This window comes from Ipomoea nil, unplaced genomic scaffold (assembly GCF_001879475.1).
Source record: "Ipomoea nil cultivar Tokyo-kokei standard unplaced genomic scaffold, Asagao_1.1 scaffold1993, whole genome shotgun sequence".
Lineage (NCBI taxonomy): Eukaryota > Viridiplantae > Streptophyta > Magnoliopsida > Solanales > Convolvulaceae > Ipomoea > Ipomoea nil.
In genome coordinates, this window is record NW_017618421.1 from 157442 (window position 1) to 175715 (window position 18274).

Consider the following 18274-nt stretch of genomic DNA (forward strand, 5'->3'; position numbering starts at 1 on the left):
ATAATGACAGTTCAGAATCAACTCAATGGAGATCAATAACGACATGGCTTAGTTCACCAACCAAACTCAACTCAAGGATATGATTGAACATAATCATCATAGGACAATGATTCCAATAACTGAATTCAACCAACGGAATAACAATATCAAGATATGAACAGCAAGAAATATAGAGCAAATCACATAATTTGAGTATAGAACAATTCTCATCTCAATCATGTATTCAATCTCAAATCTCATGTCTCATGTCCACCCAGGAGACAATATCATCATAGTCTCAATAATTAAAACGTGGAACCAGTGTGAAGGGCTTCTAGACAACAATCAAGTCCACCCAGGGGACAAAACATAATCTCAAGTAACCAGTGGAGACAGCTCTAGATCCTTAAGTGTATACACCCCTGTTGGGATCTCCAGGCCCCAACAAGTAGAACTAGATTCGACAACCCATGATACGTTTCTACCAGATTCCCCCGCAAATCAACAAAAAATCCAAATAGCAACCTAGTAGCTTTCCAATACTACTGAATCAGACTACAATGGTTACCCGGAGCTCCCTCGCTACCGATCTGTCAAGGGCTTACAACATCAAAGATGACCCATTGTAAACAGAGCCAGAGGCTCGCTATATCTCATATCAGTATCAAGATAAGTCCCCACACAGTCCCCTTCCAGCATAACAAACTCAACAAAGATTCCAACTCAACAAAGGATTCTCAACATAGCAAAGACAATAGCATGGATTCCAAAGAAAGGGATTCAACAATGCCCAATCTCAAGTCAATAGCTCAAAACAAACGGATTCCAAAGGAAGGATACAACAACGAATAATCTAAAGGTAATAACTCAATACAAATGAGTTCCAAAGAAAGGATATAACGAATAAGTAAGCTCAAGTCAACGACTCAACGAGAATCAAGACAATGGATATCAAAAGGAATATACTAGCATCAAAGAATCAATCATTACTAGCATGCAATTAATAGAATATTCACAAGAATACTCATGAAGGAATTACAAAGGATTCTCAACTTGGATTTCAACAATAAATCAAAGGAATATAAAGATGGGGCCTTTACAATGAATCAAGGCTCAAATTCTAGTCAATAGACTCACAACACATAGCTCTAGACCCGAATAACATCAACAAATAGTCAAAAGTGCACGGGAGGCAACAAAACAATTCAAGGAGCCAAACAGAAGTGTACTAGCAGGTGGGTTCAGGGGGACCAGAGAGCCTACCAAGTGCCCCCGTACGAACAAAATGGTGGGGTTTGACAGGACCTCTATCCCCGCCAAACACCCCCATGGTGACCTTGTGGGTGTGTTAAGCGGGTGTGCCGTGCCCGCTGAATACCCCCGCTAGGTCAAAATACTGAAGGAAACGGTAAGGTTTCGCGAGAATATCCAGAATGCAAATATCAACTTCATGGTCAATAGAAACTCAACAAATAACATACCAATAACAAATATAACTTGGAATGGAAGAAATGGCACATCAAACACAAGTTTACACCTAAGATACAAGTTCTAAAACAAGCATAAACATAAGATTATGCTCAATATCATCAAGAATGTCAAGAACACATACAATGGAGTTTAAAATAGTGATTATGAACATAGGGTTGCCTTCTTAGCTTAGTAAAATCAAACCAAGCTCCTCTAGATTACCCTAGCATGCCTCCACCAACCTGATCATCTTTAAAACCCCCAAAACCCAACATAGAACAAGAGAAAAGATTTAGATAAAGGTGGAGGAATAGAGAAGGAAAACAATGTAAGAACTAAGGTCTTGCCTCTCCTAGTCTTTGTAGGGTATAAAGATGGAACCTTAGTCTTGATTTCTTAAGTAGGAAAATGGAAGATAGTTTTGTATTCTTGGGGAAGGAGAAAATGGCGTGTAGAAGTAGTGGGAGGGAAAGTGAGTGTGTAGTGGAAATGTCTAGGTTATTATGTCTTATGGATAAGAGGTAGTATGTATATATTCATGTGTATATAATAAGGAATGCAAGACTTAGAATAATGGGCTTTTATAATATGGGTGAGATTATTAGAGATTCAATAATATTTACATGGGCTTGGGTCAAATGAATTAAATAAATTTATGCAAGGGAAATATATTAAAGCCCATACTAAGAATCTTAGAAGGATCCAATTATATATATATATATATATATATATATATATATATATATATATATATATATATATATATATATATAAAAGACAGAAATATTTGAGCTTAAGGTAAATGCTAGGCTAGGATTATTTTGAATAGGAGAATTTGGGTTTTTAAATAAAAAGGATTAATTCTCCCTTAGAAAGATATTCATATGAGTTGGTTTGGAAGTTAGAATAAATTTCGGGGTGTCATAGTGATATTAAAGTCTAAAGATCGTTGTCTACTTGTAAGGCTAGGGATGTTTCTCTTTTTCAATTACTTTCTACGTGTCTCTCTCAAAGTCAGATTCAAAACTCACATTTACATTTTGTATAACTCCAAAACAAAACTAAAAAATATTAAAAAAAAAATTAAAAATAAAAAAAATAAATCGGGCGTTAAGAGACCCATGGGCGCCTAAGGGGCACCTAGCGTCTTTTTCAACACTGGGTGGTATATAGAGGCCATGATTGGGTTGTTCATATTAAGGTGAGTGGGGGTAAGGATGGTTGTTAGAAGGTATGAAGTACTCACTTTCTTGTGGGTGATGAGGCTTTTGATAGCAGTAGAAATTTTGTGGCTCTTGAGAGTATGGTAGGGGTGAGGGGTGGTGAAGGTTTGAGGAGTAGGAGTTATGAGAGTATGCCCTTTGTGAGTAGGGGTTTGGTGGTGGGTTGTACCCACGTTGTATATGTGGAGCTTGAGTTGGATAAGGGTCATGGAAGGAATCATCATAACATCATCTTTGTTGTTGAAAATGCATCATTGCAAATCAACCTAAGATCACAATCTCAAAGACAAGAGAAAGGTTTTGCAAGTAAAAGTTGTTGCAAGTTAGCTCAAATACAATTTCAAGTTCAATGTTCAAGAAGAGAAGGAGTAAGGAACACAATGTGCAATGATTAAAACAAATATGGAGTCACAAGTCAACACAATAGAATGGTGAAATATAAACAAAACTATGGATTCACAAAATAGCACAATGGAACAAAATGAAATAAGCAAGTCTAATTGAAAGAGCAAGTAAAAAAAAATCTAGGCTTCCTATGCAAATGTGCAACTCATGCCAACAACACAACATCTAAGACCGCCATTTGACAAGCTGTAGATAGCGGTGGTGGATGGAAAGAAGGTTGGGAATGAAGGTTCCCGGGAATGTCGTTCTCAAAGGATGGAAAATTGGAATTGAATATTGTGCGTGGTTGAGCATAAGAGCACAAACGAAATAACAAGAAATATAAGCACTAGGTACGCTAGAAAGTGAAGAGGCATTTCATCAAACACATTGCGTGCACATATGTAGATAGCTAGCATTCTAACAATGGAATGTAGATGAAAACATGATCCAAGTAATTTGGAAGTAAGCAAAGAAAATAAAAGCAAGTAATTGAAAACAATTGAGGGAATTAAAAGCAATTGAAAGCAAGAGATTATGATTGAATGAATTAAGAACAAACCTAGACCCAATCCTTCAACAATTGCAAAGCAAGAATCCTCCAATGATTTAGAAATCAATTTTTCAAGTTGAGATCTAGATTCTCTAGGGGAATTCCTCTCTCTACAAGAACTAAAGTTCCATGGAAAATCTCTCCAAACGTGATCTGCCGTAGAGAGAGAAATATCTAAGCTACCAAACTCTAATTGGAAAGATGGATTAAAAAGTAGTTAGCCAATCCCGCCACCAAGTCACATTTAGAGTGCTGAAATTTAGCTTCAGTGCCCAGACCACGAGCTCCCATTTTCGTGGAACTTTCTGTTCCCGATCCACGAACGCTCCACGATCATGGATCCGTTTGTGGATGCAGAACAGTCCGAATTAGCCTTTATGGTTTTCATGAAAGTTGTGTCCTTTAAGTTGTCGTTCCAATGCCAATTGAATCACTTCATTTGGATACTTCTAGCTCAAGATATGCTCAAACTACCGAACTGTCGCCGAAATGCCCTCCTTTAAGCTCAAAACCTTCATAATACTAAAGTGTGCATATTGATAGGGCCTTGCAACCACATTAGCACATTTTCAAAGCATTTCCAACATAAATCATCCACAAAGGACTCTAAGGAAGCACATCACAACCCCTACAGGACCCATAAAAGCATGTATTTTTTGCGCTAATCATTTGTAATATGTCAATTTCAAGAAATGACCGTCATGAACTTCTAGGTGCTCACCTAACTGTGACTCTCATTATGATCTTCAATGCTCCAAGCAAGGAAGCTCAGAGCTTTAGGTGCTCCGTGCACAAAAATGTAGTCCAAACTATACCTGTCACACTCCCGAGTGTTGTTATATATGGTTTGGTTCTACGTGCATCGATGTTATACTTTCTTATGCCGACAAATACTTGCGGTTAAGAAAGTGGGGGACTCATGATGGAATAATATATTATGCTATATCATTATTATTATTTATTATTATTATTATTTATAATAATATTATTATTAGTCAAATGAGGAAGAAGTCATGACAAGAAAGTAGGGAGGATTAAGGGAAGTTGGAACTGGCAGGGAATTACTTTATATAAAAGCTTCAGGATCATACAACGGGGCTCATTCAGTTCTAAATATATAACCTCTCTTCTACATATGTCTTCTTCTTCCTCTTTCATTCCTATGTACATGTACTACGCCTACTATACAATACAACATAGTGGATTTTGGCTTGGCTTGGCGCAAAAAAGCTCGTAGTTTTCACCGTTTTGATTTTCACGTTAAATATCTCTGTGTATTTTATTTGAAGAATTCTATTTTCTCTACAACTACTATTATTATTATTATTATTATTATTATTATTATTATTATTATTATTGAACTACAATTTATGTTTAACATTACGATTATTATATTATGAATTAAGATTCATCAGGAGAATTATGTGCTATGCAGGGATTTGAATTATTTATATTTAACGTTTTATGTATTTTCAATTAATAGATTATATATTCAATAATTATGTACAAAAAATATGGAGTATAAAATAAAATTAAACATGCATAGTTGTCAGCCATGTAGAGGAAAGTTCTTTAATAATGGGTTGTGGGGTGTGAGTTGTGGTGGGTTCTTGACAGATATTATGAACCAACTTGGCATTATTAAGAAAATTTTGAATTGCTTTCCTTTCAATTTTCAATTTTTATTTTATTTCATTCATTGGTCATTCTTACAACTGATTTTAATCTTCCATTATAGTGGAGTAAAACTTCGTGTATGTAGTATAATTGAAGAGTTAATACCATATGAGGTACTCCGAGTATAGTGGTTTTGCCACGTTTAGTCCTAAACTTTCAAATTGACCATCTATGGTCCTTCGACTTTCAAATTTAACCATTCGTAGTCCAAGTTAACCACTCATGGTCCTTAAACAATTAAATTTTAACTGTATATGTGTTCTACATCAATACTCGGTGAATTTACGTTTGCTAATAAGAAGAGAAAAAGAAATTCTAAAATTGATGGTGAAAAAAACATGATACATATAATATCAGATTTTGAGGAATTCAGAAATGGAAGCAAGAGAAGTTACGGATGATGCCTCATCCTCTTGGCTTGTGAGACTGTAACTAACTATGATCTTTCGTGGAATCGTACTTGACACTTCTTCAACCAATTCCGCACCACATCGAACCCTAACAATATTCTTTAGGCAAATAGCAACTTTCAAATCTTGGTCAAACTACCTATAAAGTCCATATACTATAGTGTTTTGATTAATTTAGTTCTTGTATTTTTATTTTGTTCAATTTAATCCTTTTATTTTAAAAAGTGATAAAACAAAGGACAATTGTCCAAATCTCATTACAAACAATCGTAATTATTTATTTTGGACATACTAATTTAATATATTGGTGGTAAAAATAATAAATTTTGAATATTTATAAAGTAATATATGTGTAGGAATATAAATATCATCAGCACCATATAACCTAAATTAACGATAATATTAACATCGTTAATTATTGTCCTTAATTGCACCATTTTTTAAAGTAAAGGGACTAAATTGAACAAAATAAAAATATAAGAATTAAATTAAATAAAACAACTAATTTACCAAATACATTTCTACAATCAGCTAATGTTATCAACTAGTTATACCTTCTAATTAACTCAATTAGTTAACAGCTTACAGCGCACCATTTACCAAACGGGACCTACATGTTTTCTTAATATTATTACATTTTGTAGTTCAACTTTATAACCATTCGCTCAAATTGTTGTCCTTATTATTTGATATTCTTCATGTCTCTACTACTTAACAAGGTTGATCCTTCCACTTTTTGTAGCATCCATTCTTCGTAACTCCTTGTCTGCTTGAACTACCCATAGAGAGTTTAGTTGATTGTTCGAATTGTAACTTTTCGAGAATTACAATTCGAACTCCTCGAAACTATTCAATTAGAAATAAATTTCTAAGTGTAAAAGACTACAATAAATTGAAAACTGTTAAAAGTAAAATCATAATAGAGAGATAAGGGAGAAAGAGAGAAAGGGAGAATTATCTCTTGTATTCATCTGTGTGTTCATCATATGCTATATGATACATGAAATACACTTCCATATATAACTAATACAAAATGACATAAATAAACATAATGAGCCATAAAATCATCTGTTATGTCCGTTACAAATAAATGTCCATTGAATATATTTATAACACTCCCCCTTGGACATTATTTGACCATGATCTTGCCTCGTTAAAAACTTGCAAGGAAAACCCTGTGGGAAAAACCTAGACAAGAAAAGAGTACAATAAAATATATATTCATGCCTCATTAAAAACTTCACTAGGAAAACCATGTGGGAAAAACCTAGTTGAAGAAAAGAGTACATGATATATGTAAAAACATATATTGTATTTGGTCGCCTCATTAAAAACCTTAACTTAAGAAAACCCTGTGGGAAAAACTTAGTTAAGGGAAAAAGAGTACAATCATAAGCCTTCAGGGCGCAAACTGCATCATCTTCAGGATTCTGAGGTTTGTCCATTTAAGCACTTATTTTGCAATATTTTCCCATTTACATCATTAATATCATACTCATGCCTCATTAAAAACCACACTAGAAAACCCAATGGGAGAAAACTAGTGAGGAAAAGAGTACATGATATTTATGCATTTATGTATTGCAAATAATGCGCAATCGTTAGTCTTTTATGACTTAATCTTCAGATTTTACGTTCAATCTTCCGGATTGATTCAAGTAAATGTACTTCCCGTTGTGTTGCAAATAGTGCGCAATTGTTAGTCTTTTATGACTTAATCTTCAGGATTTTACGTTCAATCTTCCGGATTTCTTCGAGTAAATGTACTTCCCGTCTCCCCCTGAAGATAACAATCTTCAAGTTCTACATATATTTCAAAATTTGAAGGGATGGATTGGACAAATCTTCTGGATTGTCACTAGAGTAGTGTACAATAATCTTATGGCTCTTCTAGAACTCATATAACATTTGTGCAACACAAGTGTTATTGTCCTCATTTTTAACATTTAGAGAAATTCATTGTATAACCAGTTTGGACTTGGCATTGCGGGGATCAAACAAAACAGCCAGTACCCAAGTAGCCTATTAAAACTGTATCATGGTTTCTTACATAAATGTCATGTCTTTGTATCTCGAAGATACCGAAGGATATGTTAATCATTATTCAAGTACTTCATTTATAGGGGGAGCACTAGATATTGCTAGCAATTTCATCGCAAATATGTTGCGATTATAGAACTTCTGGTTCTACCATGATGCTCCAACGATAATGAAGTAAGGGACTTCGAGTCCAAAAAGGTTCCTTATCTGCTTCAAGAGATTATTAGGCAACCTTTAGTTTGATAAAAACATGACACTTATATGCATATAGAAGACATGTGAAAAGGCATTTTTAGATGTAGGCTGACTGGTGTATATATATAAAAATCTTCAAAGAAAAACTCGATCTTCAAGTCGAGATAATACTTATAGCTTTCACAAGCTTTTTATTTCAAAAAGTCTCAGTCTTTAAACATGAACTGACATTATCAAGCTCTTTATATATTTCATTGATGTTTACACCATCAATCTTGACTGAGATAATAAATAATGAATAAGTTCATTATCAACCCTTTATCGAGCACACAATGGTACATATTATTCCTTCAATGATGATATTAACTTCATTCGCAACCCTTTAAAGAGTAAATAATGACACATAAATTCTCATTTCGGGAATTATAAATCCATCAGGGATTTCTCAAAATAAATTTAACTGCATATCTAAATTTATTATTCTGCCAATTGTATTATGTAGCGGAACTTAATGCCATTTACCGTGGGAGAGTATATTTGATTAAAATCAATTAAGGGTCTCTGCGTGAACCCATAAGCTTACAAACTCGCTTCATATCTTATCACCTCGTTATTCTTACTTCTCTTTCATGCTCATACCCATTTGTAACATTCAGGGTTAACGCTCAATGGTGTAATGTTATAAAGAGAATTTTTCATTTTAGCGAGTCGAGCTGTGCCTTAATTTCTCCTTTATACGTTAAATAGTTATGACACTTCCGGTGCTTAACTCTGGATCCAGATTATCATATAACGAGCAATTTGTAATGACAATTGTGTTGTCGACAACTATATATAACCTTTTATAAATGTCTCCCATACTTGTAAAAGTTAATGGCAATTTTCTAAATAACCAGATTCTATACATTTCCCAAAGATATTTTGATCTGGTCGTTCCGCATCCCTAGTATTATGTTTGTTTGGTGCACTTATAAATTTTACTAGGGTTTTTCATCATCTGGACGAACGTCTGCAGGACATAATTGTTCAAGCTTATTTCAAGAGTGACAATGTTTCTTTACTAGATCTAGTATTATTATTCATATCTTTTTCGTCGATAGATCTCCTACACTTCTAGCGTCAAGGAGTATCGGTAGATATATTTGGTCCATGTTGGCCGGGGAAGGTACATGGGACCTAGTCACTCTTTTTATGATCGGTATGATCAGATGTATTTGGCAGATTATTTGCTAATATCGCAAATAGATTATCTTTTGAACTTCTAGTTCAGACTAACTAGTATGTGGATTTAAATAATGAAGATGTTTTCATTCTATGAAATTTCTTGGCATTCCATTAAAAGCTACGGAGTAGTATATTATCTCCCCCTAGGAATGCAGTCAACGTACCCCATTATATGTATTGATCCCCTATCATGGGCTTTTGATATTTAATCGATAGACGGAGGTTTCTCTGATAGCCCTTTTAGAGGTACGTTGTGGTGGTGATATATAAAAATAGACTGCGCACTAAAAATAACGCAGATAGGGAAATGTTACTTCTGAAACCACGTACTAGGTGAAAAAAGGGGTATAGCAATCCTTGAGGGATTGATTTGTGATATGCTTTGGGTTAAACTTGGGTAAAATAAACTTGACTCATAGTAACGGCATAGCAATCCTTCGGGGATTGATGGGATAGGTGGACCATTTTTGGTCAAGAATTCATCGTCAAGGTTCATCCTAAAGGGTGACTTAGAGAATTAAAGCCATTAATCTGCCTTCTGGGCAAATAAATATACAAAAATGAGGGCTATAAATATACCCAAATCTCATGTCAAAGAGTTTTTATAGTAGAAACTAGCACTGTAAACAGATCATAGTCTTTAATTGTTATCACATGCAAGCTAAGGTTTAGCAACGACAGGTGCAACCTAACCATATTGAGAATTCATACTATTGCCACACTTATAAGTTGGGCGACGAATCTCAATAGCTATGGCCTATAGCAAATCATAAATTGGCAACAAGAGAAATAGCAAAATCTCTTATATGAACATAATCAAGAGATTATATGCTAAATGTTGTCAATTAAAGATAAGCACATGCAATGTGTGATATAATTGTCCCTTATGTCTTGGACACCAAACTCTCAATTGAGTCATGCACATCCATTAAATAAAGAGTATCATGTTTGGTACACACAAGGCATGACATGACAAGAGATATTGTTTATTAATTCATAAATTAGAAAAATGAGAGAAGTACCGTTCGCCGAAGAATAATGAGCACATGTTTGCTGCCGGGGAGTCAAAAACAGCAGTTTCATACAAGCAAGCTATATGTAGTTCAGCAAGTAGAACGTACACGAAAATTTTCATAAAGAAAAACAGCACTTTTAATTTCCAAGCAAGCTCTCATTTTATCTCATAGTTTCATACAAGCATGAAAACATCACAAAATAGCAAGATATACAAGCTGAAAATGGCAGAAATTTTCAGAATTTTGACCTGGATTGCTGAATCTTCTGGGAAAAAACGGTAACACATTTTGACACAAAATTTTGCAGATATGTAGTTCAGCAAGTAGAACGTACACGAAAATTTTCATGCCAATCCAAGGTCTAGAAGTATTTTTTCTAAAAATTTTCCCAACATTACTCCAGGCAGAAAAATAATTGACAGCACAGTGCCAAAACTTTAATTTTTCTGGAATCACCAAAGTATATTTTTAACAAAATCTTTTTACAGACATCAAATACCACAAGTCTAGGTTCTCCAGAAAAAATTTCATGCCAAAAGGAGTTCAAGAAGTATTTTTCACGAATTTAATTTTCAAACTGCGCCGGTCAGAATTTTCAAGCAGTGATTACTGTGTAAAAAAAAAAAAAAAAAACACAATTTGTTTGCTTCAGGCAAACCAACATGATGTGAGTCAATTTTGACTTTTAGAGAGTAGCAAAGCATTAGAAATAGAAAATGCAAACTTCATTCATGAGCCATTAGGCACCTTAAAGATCAATCCCATTCAGGGTCTTTCAGACCTTATTAAAAAATAGCCCAATGACCAAACACTTAGCATAATTTTGTCATGTACTACTACTGGAGTACAATGTGACAATCATAACTGATGGGCAAGATAACGAGTGACAGATAAATTAGTGCTTTTGGTTTACCTTCTGGGCAAAACTATGTCTAAAAAAAATTCAAGAAATGACAAGAGATATTCTTATTAACCAAACTGCGGTCAGAATTTTCAGGTAGTGATTACTGTGAAAAAAAAGAAATGACAATATATGACAATACATATATAATACAAAAGCCACAATGATGGTATTAATAATGACCGTTACATCCGTTATAGAAATAATGTCTACTTATGATATATTTATAACAGAAACTAAAATTTCTTAACTTTTAGTATCATCAAAATTTAATTTACACTTTTTTATTTTTAACAGGAATAAGGGTCAAATAGGCCATCGAACTGCACATCAAAGTGAAATTAGGCCATCGAACTAAAAAACAATGCAATTGGGTCCTTAAACTATACAAAATTATGCAATTAGGTCTAAAATGACATTTTGACCTGAAATTGTGCTGATGTGGCGGTTACCGATTTTAAAAATAAATTTTAAATATAATTTTAAATAAAATAATTAATTAAAAAAAAAACTTGCGGGAGACGAATTCATCTCCGACAGTTTTAGTTTTAGTTTTTTTTTTAATTATATAATTTTAATTAATTATTTTATTTTAAAATATATTTAAAAATTATTTTTAAAATTGGTAACCTGCATTTCAGGTAAACAGTTCATTTTGAACTTAATTACATGATTTTGTGTGATTCAGGGACCAAATTACATTGTTTTTGAGTTTGATGGCCTAATTGTACTTTGGTGTGCAGTTCAATTGCCTATTTGACCCTTATTCCTTTTTAACACCATATATGCACCACATGACACAACAGAATGAATAACCCCTAGCACTAACGATCCAGAAACAAACCATAACCACAGACCATCCCGTTGCAAAACCATCTCACCAACGATGCACTCACCTTTGCAACAATGCACTCACTCTTTGCAACAATGCATCACACTACCCTCAATCATGACCAATGCAAACACTACCATTAAATGCAATAAATCCCAAACACACCGATCAGATGCATAATACACAAACGAAAACATAACCCTAAACACCAACACAACCACACTTTAGTTCTTATGATCCATAATACACACACCCCCAATATGCCACTCCAATGTTTCGCACAAAAACAATAATAAGAAGAATAAACATAAATCCATGATGAAACCATTCAACCATCAATAAAGAAAAACTAGACCATAATCAAAGAGACAATATGAGAGTTTCAGATGAAAACGGCAAAATTCACTAGATCTTTGAATCTTTAGATATATACATACTACTACTACTACAGACATTTGAATTTTTTCCATTTAAAATTAAAATTTCATTTAACTGGTAATAAAATTAATTAATGTATCAATAATTAATAAATTATTATAAATATAGCGACTTTTCAATATCAGGTCAAGAGCAAACAGAGGTCAACACAGAATTTGTTGTAAGCTAGCCAGCTCACACAAACTGGCTGTAAGCTATGCCAGTTTGCTGTGTCAACTATGTGGCCCACACATAATTGTGTTTCTAAAGATCCGAATCTACCCATTCGAAGATTCCGAGTTCCGACAGAAAACCGGAATCCAACGCCTGGAAAATCCACTCTGTCTCCTCAACTTGACCACCGAATATATACAGAGCATTTCTGTTTTGTTGCCATAACATTATTCCGCTCAGTATTTTAACTGAAAAACCCACCACAGAAAACAAACTCTTTCTCTTTCTCTCCCCTTCCTTTGAAGGGTTTGCTTTTTATTTTCTCTCTGTATTGACATATTTTCAAAAAGGCCGTCGCCGGTTGCAAAGGGGTGCCGGTTCCACAATTTTCTTGGAATTTGGCACCCTTTTTCATACATATTATGATGGCTGTGGATTTTCCGAGGAAATCATTTCATAACGTGTTTGAAAGAGTAGGGGTGTTTGGGAGTATGAGCCAGAAGGGGTGCAAGTATGAGATTGATGATGAAGATGGAAGCACCATGGAGATGGTACAGATTGGGGCTGAGAGGACGAAGAATGTGTTGATTCTCATGAGCGATACCGGCGGTGGCCACCGTGCTTCGGCCGAGGCCATTCGTGATGCTTTCAGTTTGGAATTTGGCGATGAATACAATGTATGTAATAAGTTTCACTTTACTTCTCATCTTTCATTCTTTCTTTCTTATTTAACCACAATTAACTGTTTGACTTAGTCTCCGATCTATTAAAATTCAAAAAGTTACTCAAAAGTAATTTTTTTGATTAGTTATTTTAGAGAGGTCATTTTTGGTAAAAAAAAAAATTGACCTATAGACCAATTTTAACTTTTTTGACAACTATTAATTGTTTGATTTTGTTAAAATATCAATATAAGTGTTTGGTTAATTAGTTTTTTGCAATTTCAAAAGATTAAAATTCAAAAAGCTACTCCAAACAACTTTTTCAAAAAAGAAATTATACCAAACACCTATCAACTAACAGTTAATTTACCAAATATTTTTCTATAACAACTAATGTTATCAACTAGTTATACCATCAAATTGACACAATCAGCTAACAGCTATCAGCTAACAGTCATTTACCAAACAGGACCTCTAATCATTTTGTATGTAATCAACTAACATTTAATTACCAAACACTTTTGTACAATCAGCTAATGTTATAAACTAGTCAAACTCACTAACTTGATCAATAAACTAACAGTCATTTACCAAACACCATCTTTGTCTTCGACCTAAAAGCTAAGGTCTTTTTTTGTTTCTTTTGTTTTTGTTATGCTGACAGCTAATGCCAGCAAGCTACTAGCTAGCTTTAGGATCCAACAAATTAAATCTCTATTATTAAATTAAAATGTTCTGTTTTTCCAGCGTATAGTACGTGTCAATAGTACAGTTTATGTTTGTGCAGGTTTTTGTTAAGGATGTTTGGAAGGAGTACACGGGTTGGCCATTGAACAACATGGAGCAACAATACAAGTTTATGGTTAAACACGTGCAGCTGTGGAAGGTTGCATTTCATGGCACCTCACCTCGCTGGATACATTCTATGTATCTTGCTGCCATTGCCGCCTACTATGCAAAGTACGTACATACACGCCTATATATACATATGGGTCACGTGTGAGAAGGTCTAACAGATCTTTATTCGTGAGACTTGATCAGGTCGGGTCGAATCAATATGCAAATGTCATACTTATATGTGTAAATATCATATCTATATGTTCAAATCTAATACTAATTAAGAATAAAAATTTTTATTTAATTATAAGGGAAAATGTAATACTTTTACATTTTGATGCAAAAGTATTAAATTTTCTATCAAAAATATTACATTTTCTATAATAAGGGTAAAAATATAATATTTTTAAATTAAAATGTAAAAGTATTACATTTTCCTTTAAAAGTATTACATTTACCCTTATAATTAACAAAAATTTTATTACTGATTAATATTACATTTGACTATATAAGTATGACACTTATGTGTATAAGTATTAAATTTCCATACCCACCCGACCCGTCTGATGGTGGGACCGTCTCAAACAAGATTTTGCACACGCACGCACGCGCGCGCACACACCCTTTTGATCTTCTTATGATGCATAAACTTAAATTAAGATTGTTGACACCAAAAATAAAAGTTGTTGTCATGTTTCCCACTCTTCTTGGAATTGAATTGAAGGGAGGTAGAAGCTGGGTTAATGGAGTACAAGCCAGACATTATTATTAGTGTCCATCCTCTTATGCAGCACATTCCACTCTGGGTTCTTAAGTGGCAAGGCCTGCAAAAGAAAGTCATTTTTGTCACCATCATTACAGATCTCAATACTTGCCATCGTACATGGTAAATTCAATTCTTTTAACACATTCCTTGATCTGGGCACATTATTGGAGTGATGAGTTAATACTACTACAATAATTCTAACAAGTAAAAGAAAATGCTTGTGTTGTGTTTAGGTTCCACCCAGATGTGAATCGGTTGTATTGTCCCTCCGAGGAGGTTTCAAAGAGGGCATTGCTAGATGGCTTGGAAGAATCTCAAATACGAGTTTTTGGGTTACCTATTCGGCCCTCATTCTGCCGTGCAGTTCTCTCTAAGGTGATCGATAATCCTCCATTTGTCCATTAAAGTTTCACCTACATTCTTAGCTCTTACCTTGGGTTAATGTTATGTTTGCCCACACACATATATATATATATGGTGTAGGATGAGCTAAGAGTAGAACTGGAGATGGATCCAATATTACCAGCAGTTTTGGTGATGGGCGGTGGTGAAGGAATGGGGCCTGTGAAGAAAACTGCAAAGGCACTTGGAGAAGCATTGTTCGATAAAACGCTTGGGAAGCCAATTGGCCAAATGGTGGTCATATGTGGACGCAATCAATCCCTTGTTTCCACATTACAACAACATCAATGGAACATTCCTGTTAAGGCCAGTATCCATTTATATATAGATATTTCTATCCAAATTAAAGCACTCATTTAAATTAAAGGCAACAACTTTATTACTTTACTGCTAGCTTTTTCCATTCCAATTAAGTTAAAGCTAGCTAGCATTAATAATGTAGGTGATCATTAGCAAGGATGTTAATTGACACTTGTGTGTGTGTGTGCAGATAAGAGGCTTTGAGAAACAAATGGAAAGGTGGATGGGAGCTTGTGACTGCATTATAACAAAGGCTGGACCTGGTACAATTGCAGAAGCATTAATCAGAGGGCTTCCCATTATTCTCAACGATTACATTCCTGGCCAAGTTAGTAATTAAACTTCTTAAATTCGGTCCTCTTTGGTAACATAGTTAGGTTATTAACCAATTTTGACTTGTTTAACCACTATTAGCTATTTTGACTTGGTTAAACAACCAATGTGAGACTGTGAGTGTTTAGCTAATAAGCTTTTTGTCGTAACAGATTATTGCTTCAAAACGTTAAAATTCAAAAGGTCATTTTGCATGGAGTTAATACCATCTGAGGTCCTCCGAGTATTGTGGTTTTGCCACGTTTAGTCCTAAACTTTCAAATTGACCATTTGTGGTCCTTCGACTTTCAAATTTAACCATTTGTGGTCCAAGTGAACCACCCATGGTCCTTCAAGTTTCAAAATTTAACCAGTCGTAGTCCTCTTAAAAGGACCATGGTTGGTTAAAATTTAATAGTGGAAGGACCATGGGTGGTTAACTTGGACCACGGATGATTAAATTTGAAAGTCGAAGGACCACAGATGGTCAATTTGAAAGTTTAGGACTAAACGTGGCAAAATCACTATACTCGGAGAACCTCGGATGGTATTAACTTTTTTACATGTAATCAACTATCAACTAACAGCTAATTTACCAAACATCTTTCTACCACTAGCTAATGCTATCTGCCAGCCAAATTCACTAACTCAATCCTCTAACATATATTTGCCAAACACCCCTATATTAATTTAGAGATTGTGTTATGATATTAATTATATATTGCATATGGATGCAGGAAAAGGGAAATGTTGCACACGTAGTTGACAACGGTGCAGGTGTTTTCAGCCGACACCCCAAGGAAACAGCGAGGATCGTTGTGGAATGGTTTAGCAGCAAGTGCGATGAGCGAGAGAGGATGGCTGAGAACGCACTCAAACTCTCACAACCAAATGCTGTACTCAACATTGTGAAGGACATCCATGAGCTTGCAGCACAACGAGGGCCCCTTGCTGATATCCCTTATATGCTTACCTCCTCATTTTCCAGCTTAATATAACCCCCCCCCCCGCCACACACACACACACATTTATAGCCTCCTGCATTATATATATAACGTTATGTACAGCTAGTGTTACTTTTTTCATCTCATTCTTTGATCTCGAGACTTGAATTGAAGCAAAATTTGATTTTTTTTTTTTAAATGAGCCGGGGATAATATATACTCGGGAAAATGGTCAAATAGGTCTTCGAACTTTAGTTTAAAAGTCAATTAGACCCCTAAACTTTTTAAACGTGCAATTATACCCATTAACAATTGCAATGAAGCCCAAAACAAGTTAATGACCTGCTATCATAGGTCATTAGGGTTCAGGCCACCTTCCGGCAAAAAAAAAAAAAAAGTGATCGCCGACCGACCGGCGAAATTTCCGGCAAAAAGAAAAGTGACCGGCGACCGACGAACGGTCGCCGCCGGTCACTTTTTTGCCGGAAATTTCGCCGGTTACTTTTTTTTTTTTTTTTGCCGGAAATTTCGCCGAAAGGTGGCATGAACCCTAATGACCTGTGATAGTAGGTCATTAACTTGTTTTTGGGCTTCATTGCACCTAAATGAATTGTTGATGGGTGTAATTGCACCTTTAAAAACTTTAGGGGCATAATTGACTTTTAAGTTAAAGTTCGAGGGCCTATTTGACCATTTTCCCTATATACTCTCTTGGTCCCATTTTATCAGTCCTATTTACTATTCATGAGTCAAATCAACTCTTTCTTCTTAGTTTATTTTCTTTAGTATTCTTTACTTATTTTTAAATTTAATTTTTTATGTTTAATAGTATTTTTAGTGTAGTTTCTAAATATATAAATTTTATAAACTAATACTAAACTTAATATTATGAAAAATTTGATTAAAAATAACTTCAGTTAAATCTTGTTAAACGAATCAGACACAAAAAATGAAACGGAGGAATTGGAGTATTAGATATTTCATGCTGCGCTAGTTGTTGATTTCTTTATGTAAAATAGGAACATGCACGATATTAATATTTTTTGTTCCTTAAAAACTACGGAGTATTATTGAAGATAAAGGAAATTGCACCCCAATATATATATATATATATATATATATATATATATATATGTGTGTGTGTGTGTGTGTGTGTGTGTGTTAGCTGTATTTACATAATATATATAATTAAATCTAATGTTTATATAATTATTTGCCAACCAAAGATATATAATATGTTAACTAAATTTAGATAATTTGATATTGTTTTGGACCAAAGTTCATTGCTTGATAGGGTCATAGGGCCTGGACAGAAAAGAGAAAGAGGCACTAAGACTCAAACCTTATTTGCAAGTTGTTAGGATAACAACCAACTAGTCCACCTTATCTATTATGCAAGTTGATGCAATAAACAATACTTATTAGTAAAGAAGGGTCGTGGCAGTGACACATGGTGACCGATGGTGAAGACAAGTAGGTGAATAAGGTTGATCTATTTGATGGATCTTAGCGCTGCACTATGCTTACTTTCCATCTTGTGACTGTTGTAAGTCAAA

At 34.4% G+C, this 18274-nt stretch overlaps 1 protein-coding gene across 1 annotated transcript; it reads left to right on the top strand.

The window, feature by feature from the left end:
• Positions 1–12658: 12658 nt before the first annotated feature.
• On the top strand, positions 12659–16897 carry LOC109147300 (monogalactosyldiacylglycerol synthase 2, chloroplastic-like). Its single transcript, XM_019294955.1, has 7 exons — positions 12659–13172; positions 13945–14117; positions 14719–14880; positions 14994–15135; positions 15244–15468; positions 15653–15790; positions 16512–16897. Exons 1-7 carry the CDS (start codon positions 12918–12920, stop codon positions 16770–16772), a joined length of 1356 nt encoding a protein of 451 aa, XP_019150500.1. The 5' UTR covers positions 12659–12917; the 3' UTR covers positions 16773–16897.
• The last annotated feature ends 1377 nt before the right edge of the window (positions 16898–18274 follow it).

What these genes read in the sequence shown, in the direction of transcription:
- LOC109147300 (XM_019294955.1), top strand. Translation starts at nt 12,918, where the DNA reads ATGATGGCTGTGGATTTTCCGAGGAAATCATTTCATAACGTGTTTGAA. An exon ending in AATGGAACATTCCTGTTAAG is followed by an intron (nt 15,469 to 15,652) that starts GCCAGTATCCAT and finishes GTGTGTGTGCAG; the next exon opens with ATAAGAGGCTTTGAGAAACA. An exon ending in ACGATTACATTCCTGGCCAA is followed by an intron (nt 15,791 to 16,511) that starts GTTAGTAATTAA and finishes ATATGGATGCAG; the next exon opens with GAAAAGGGAAATGTTGCACA.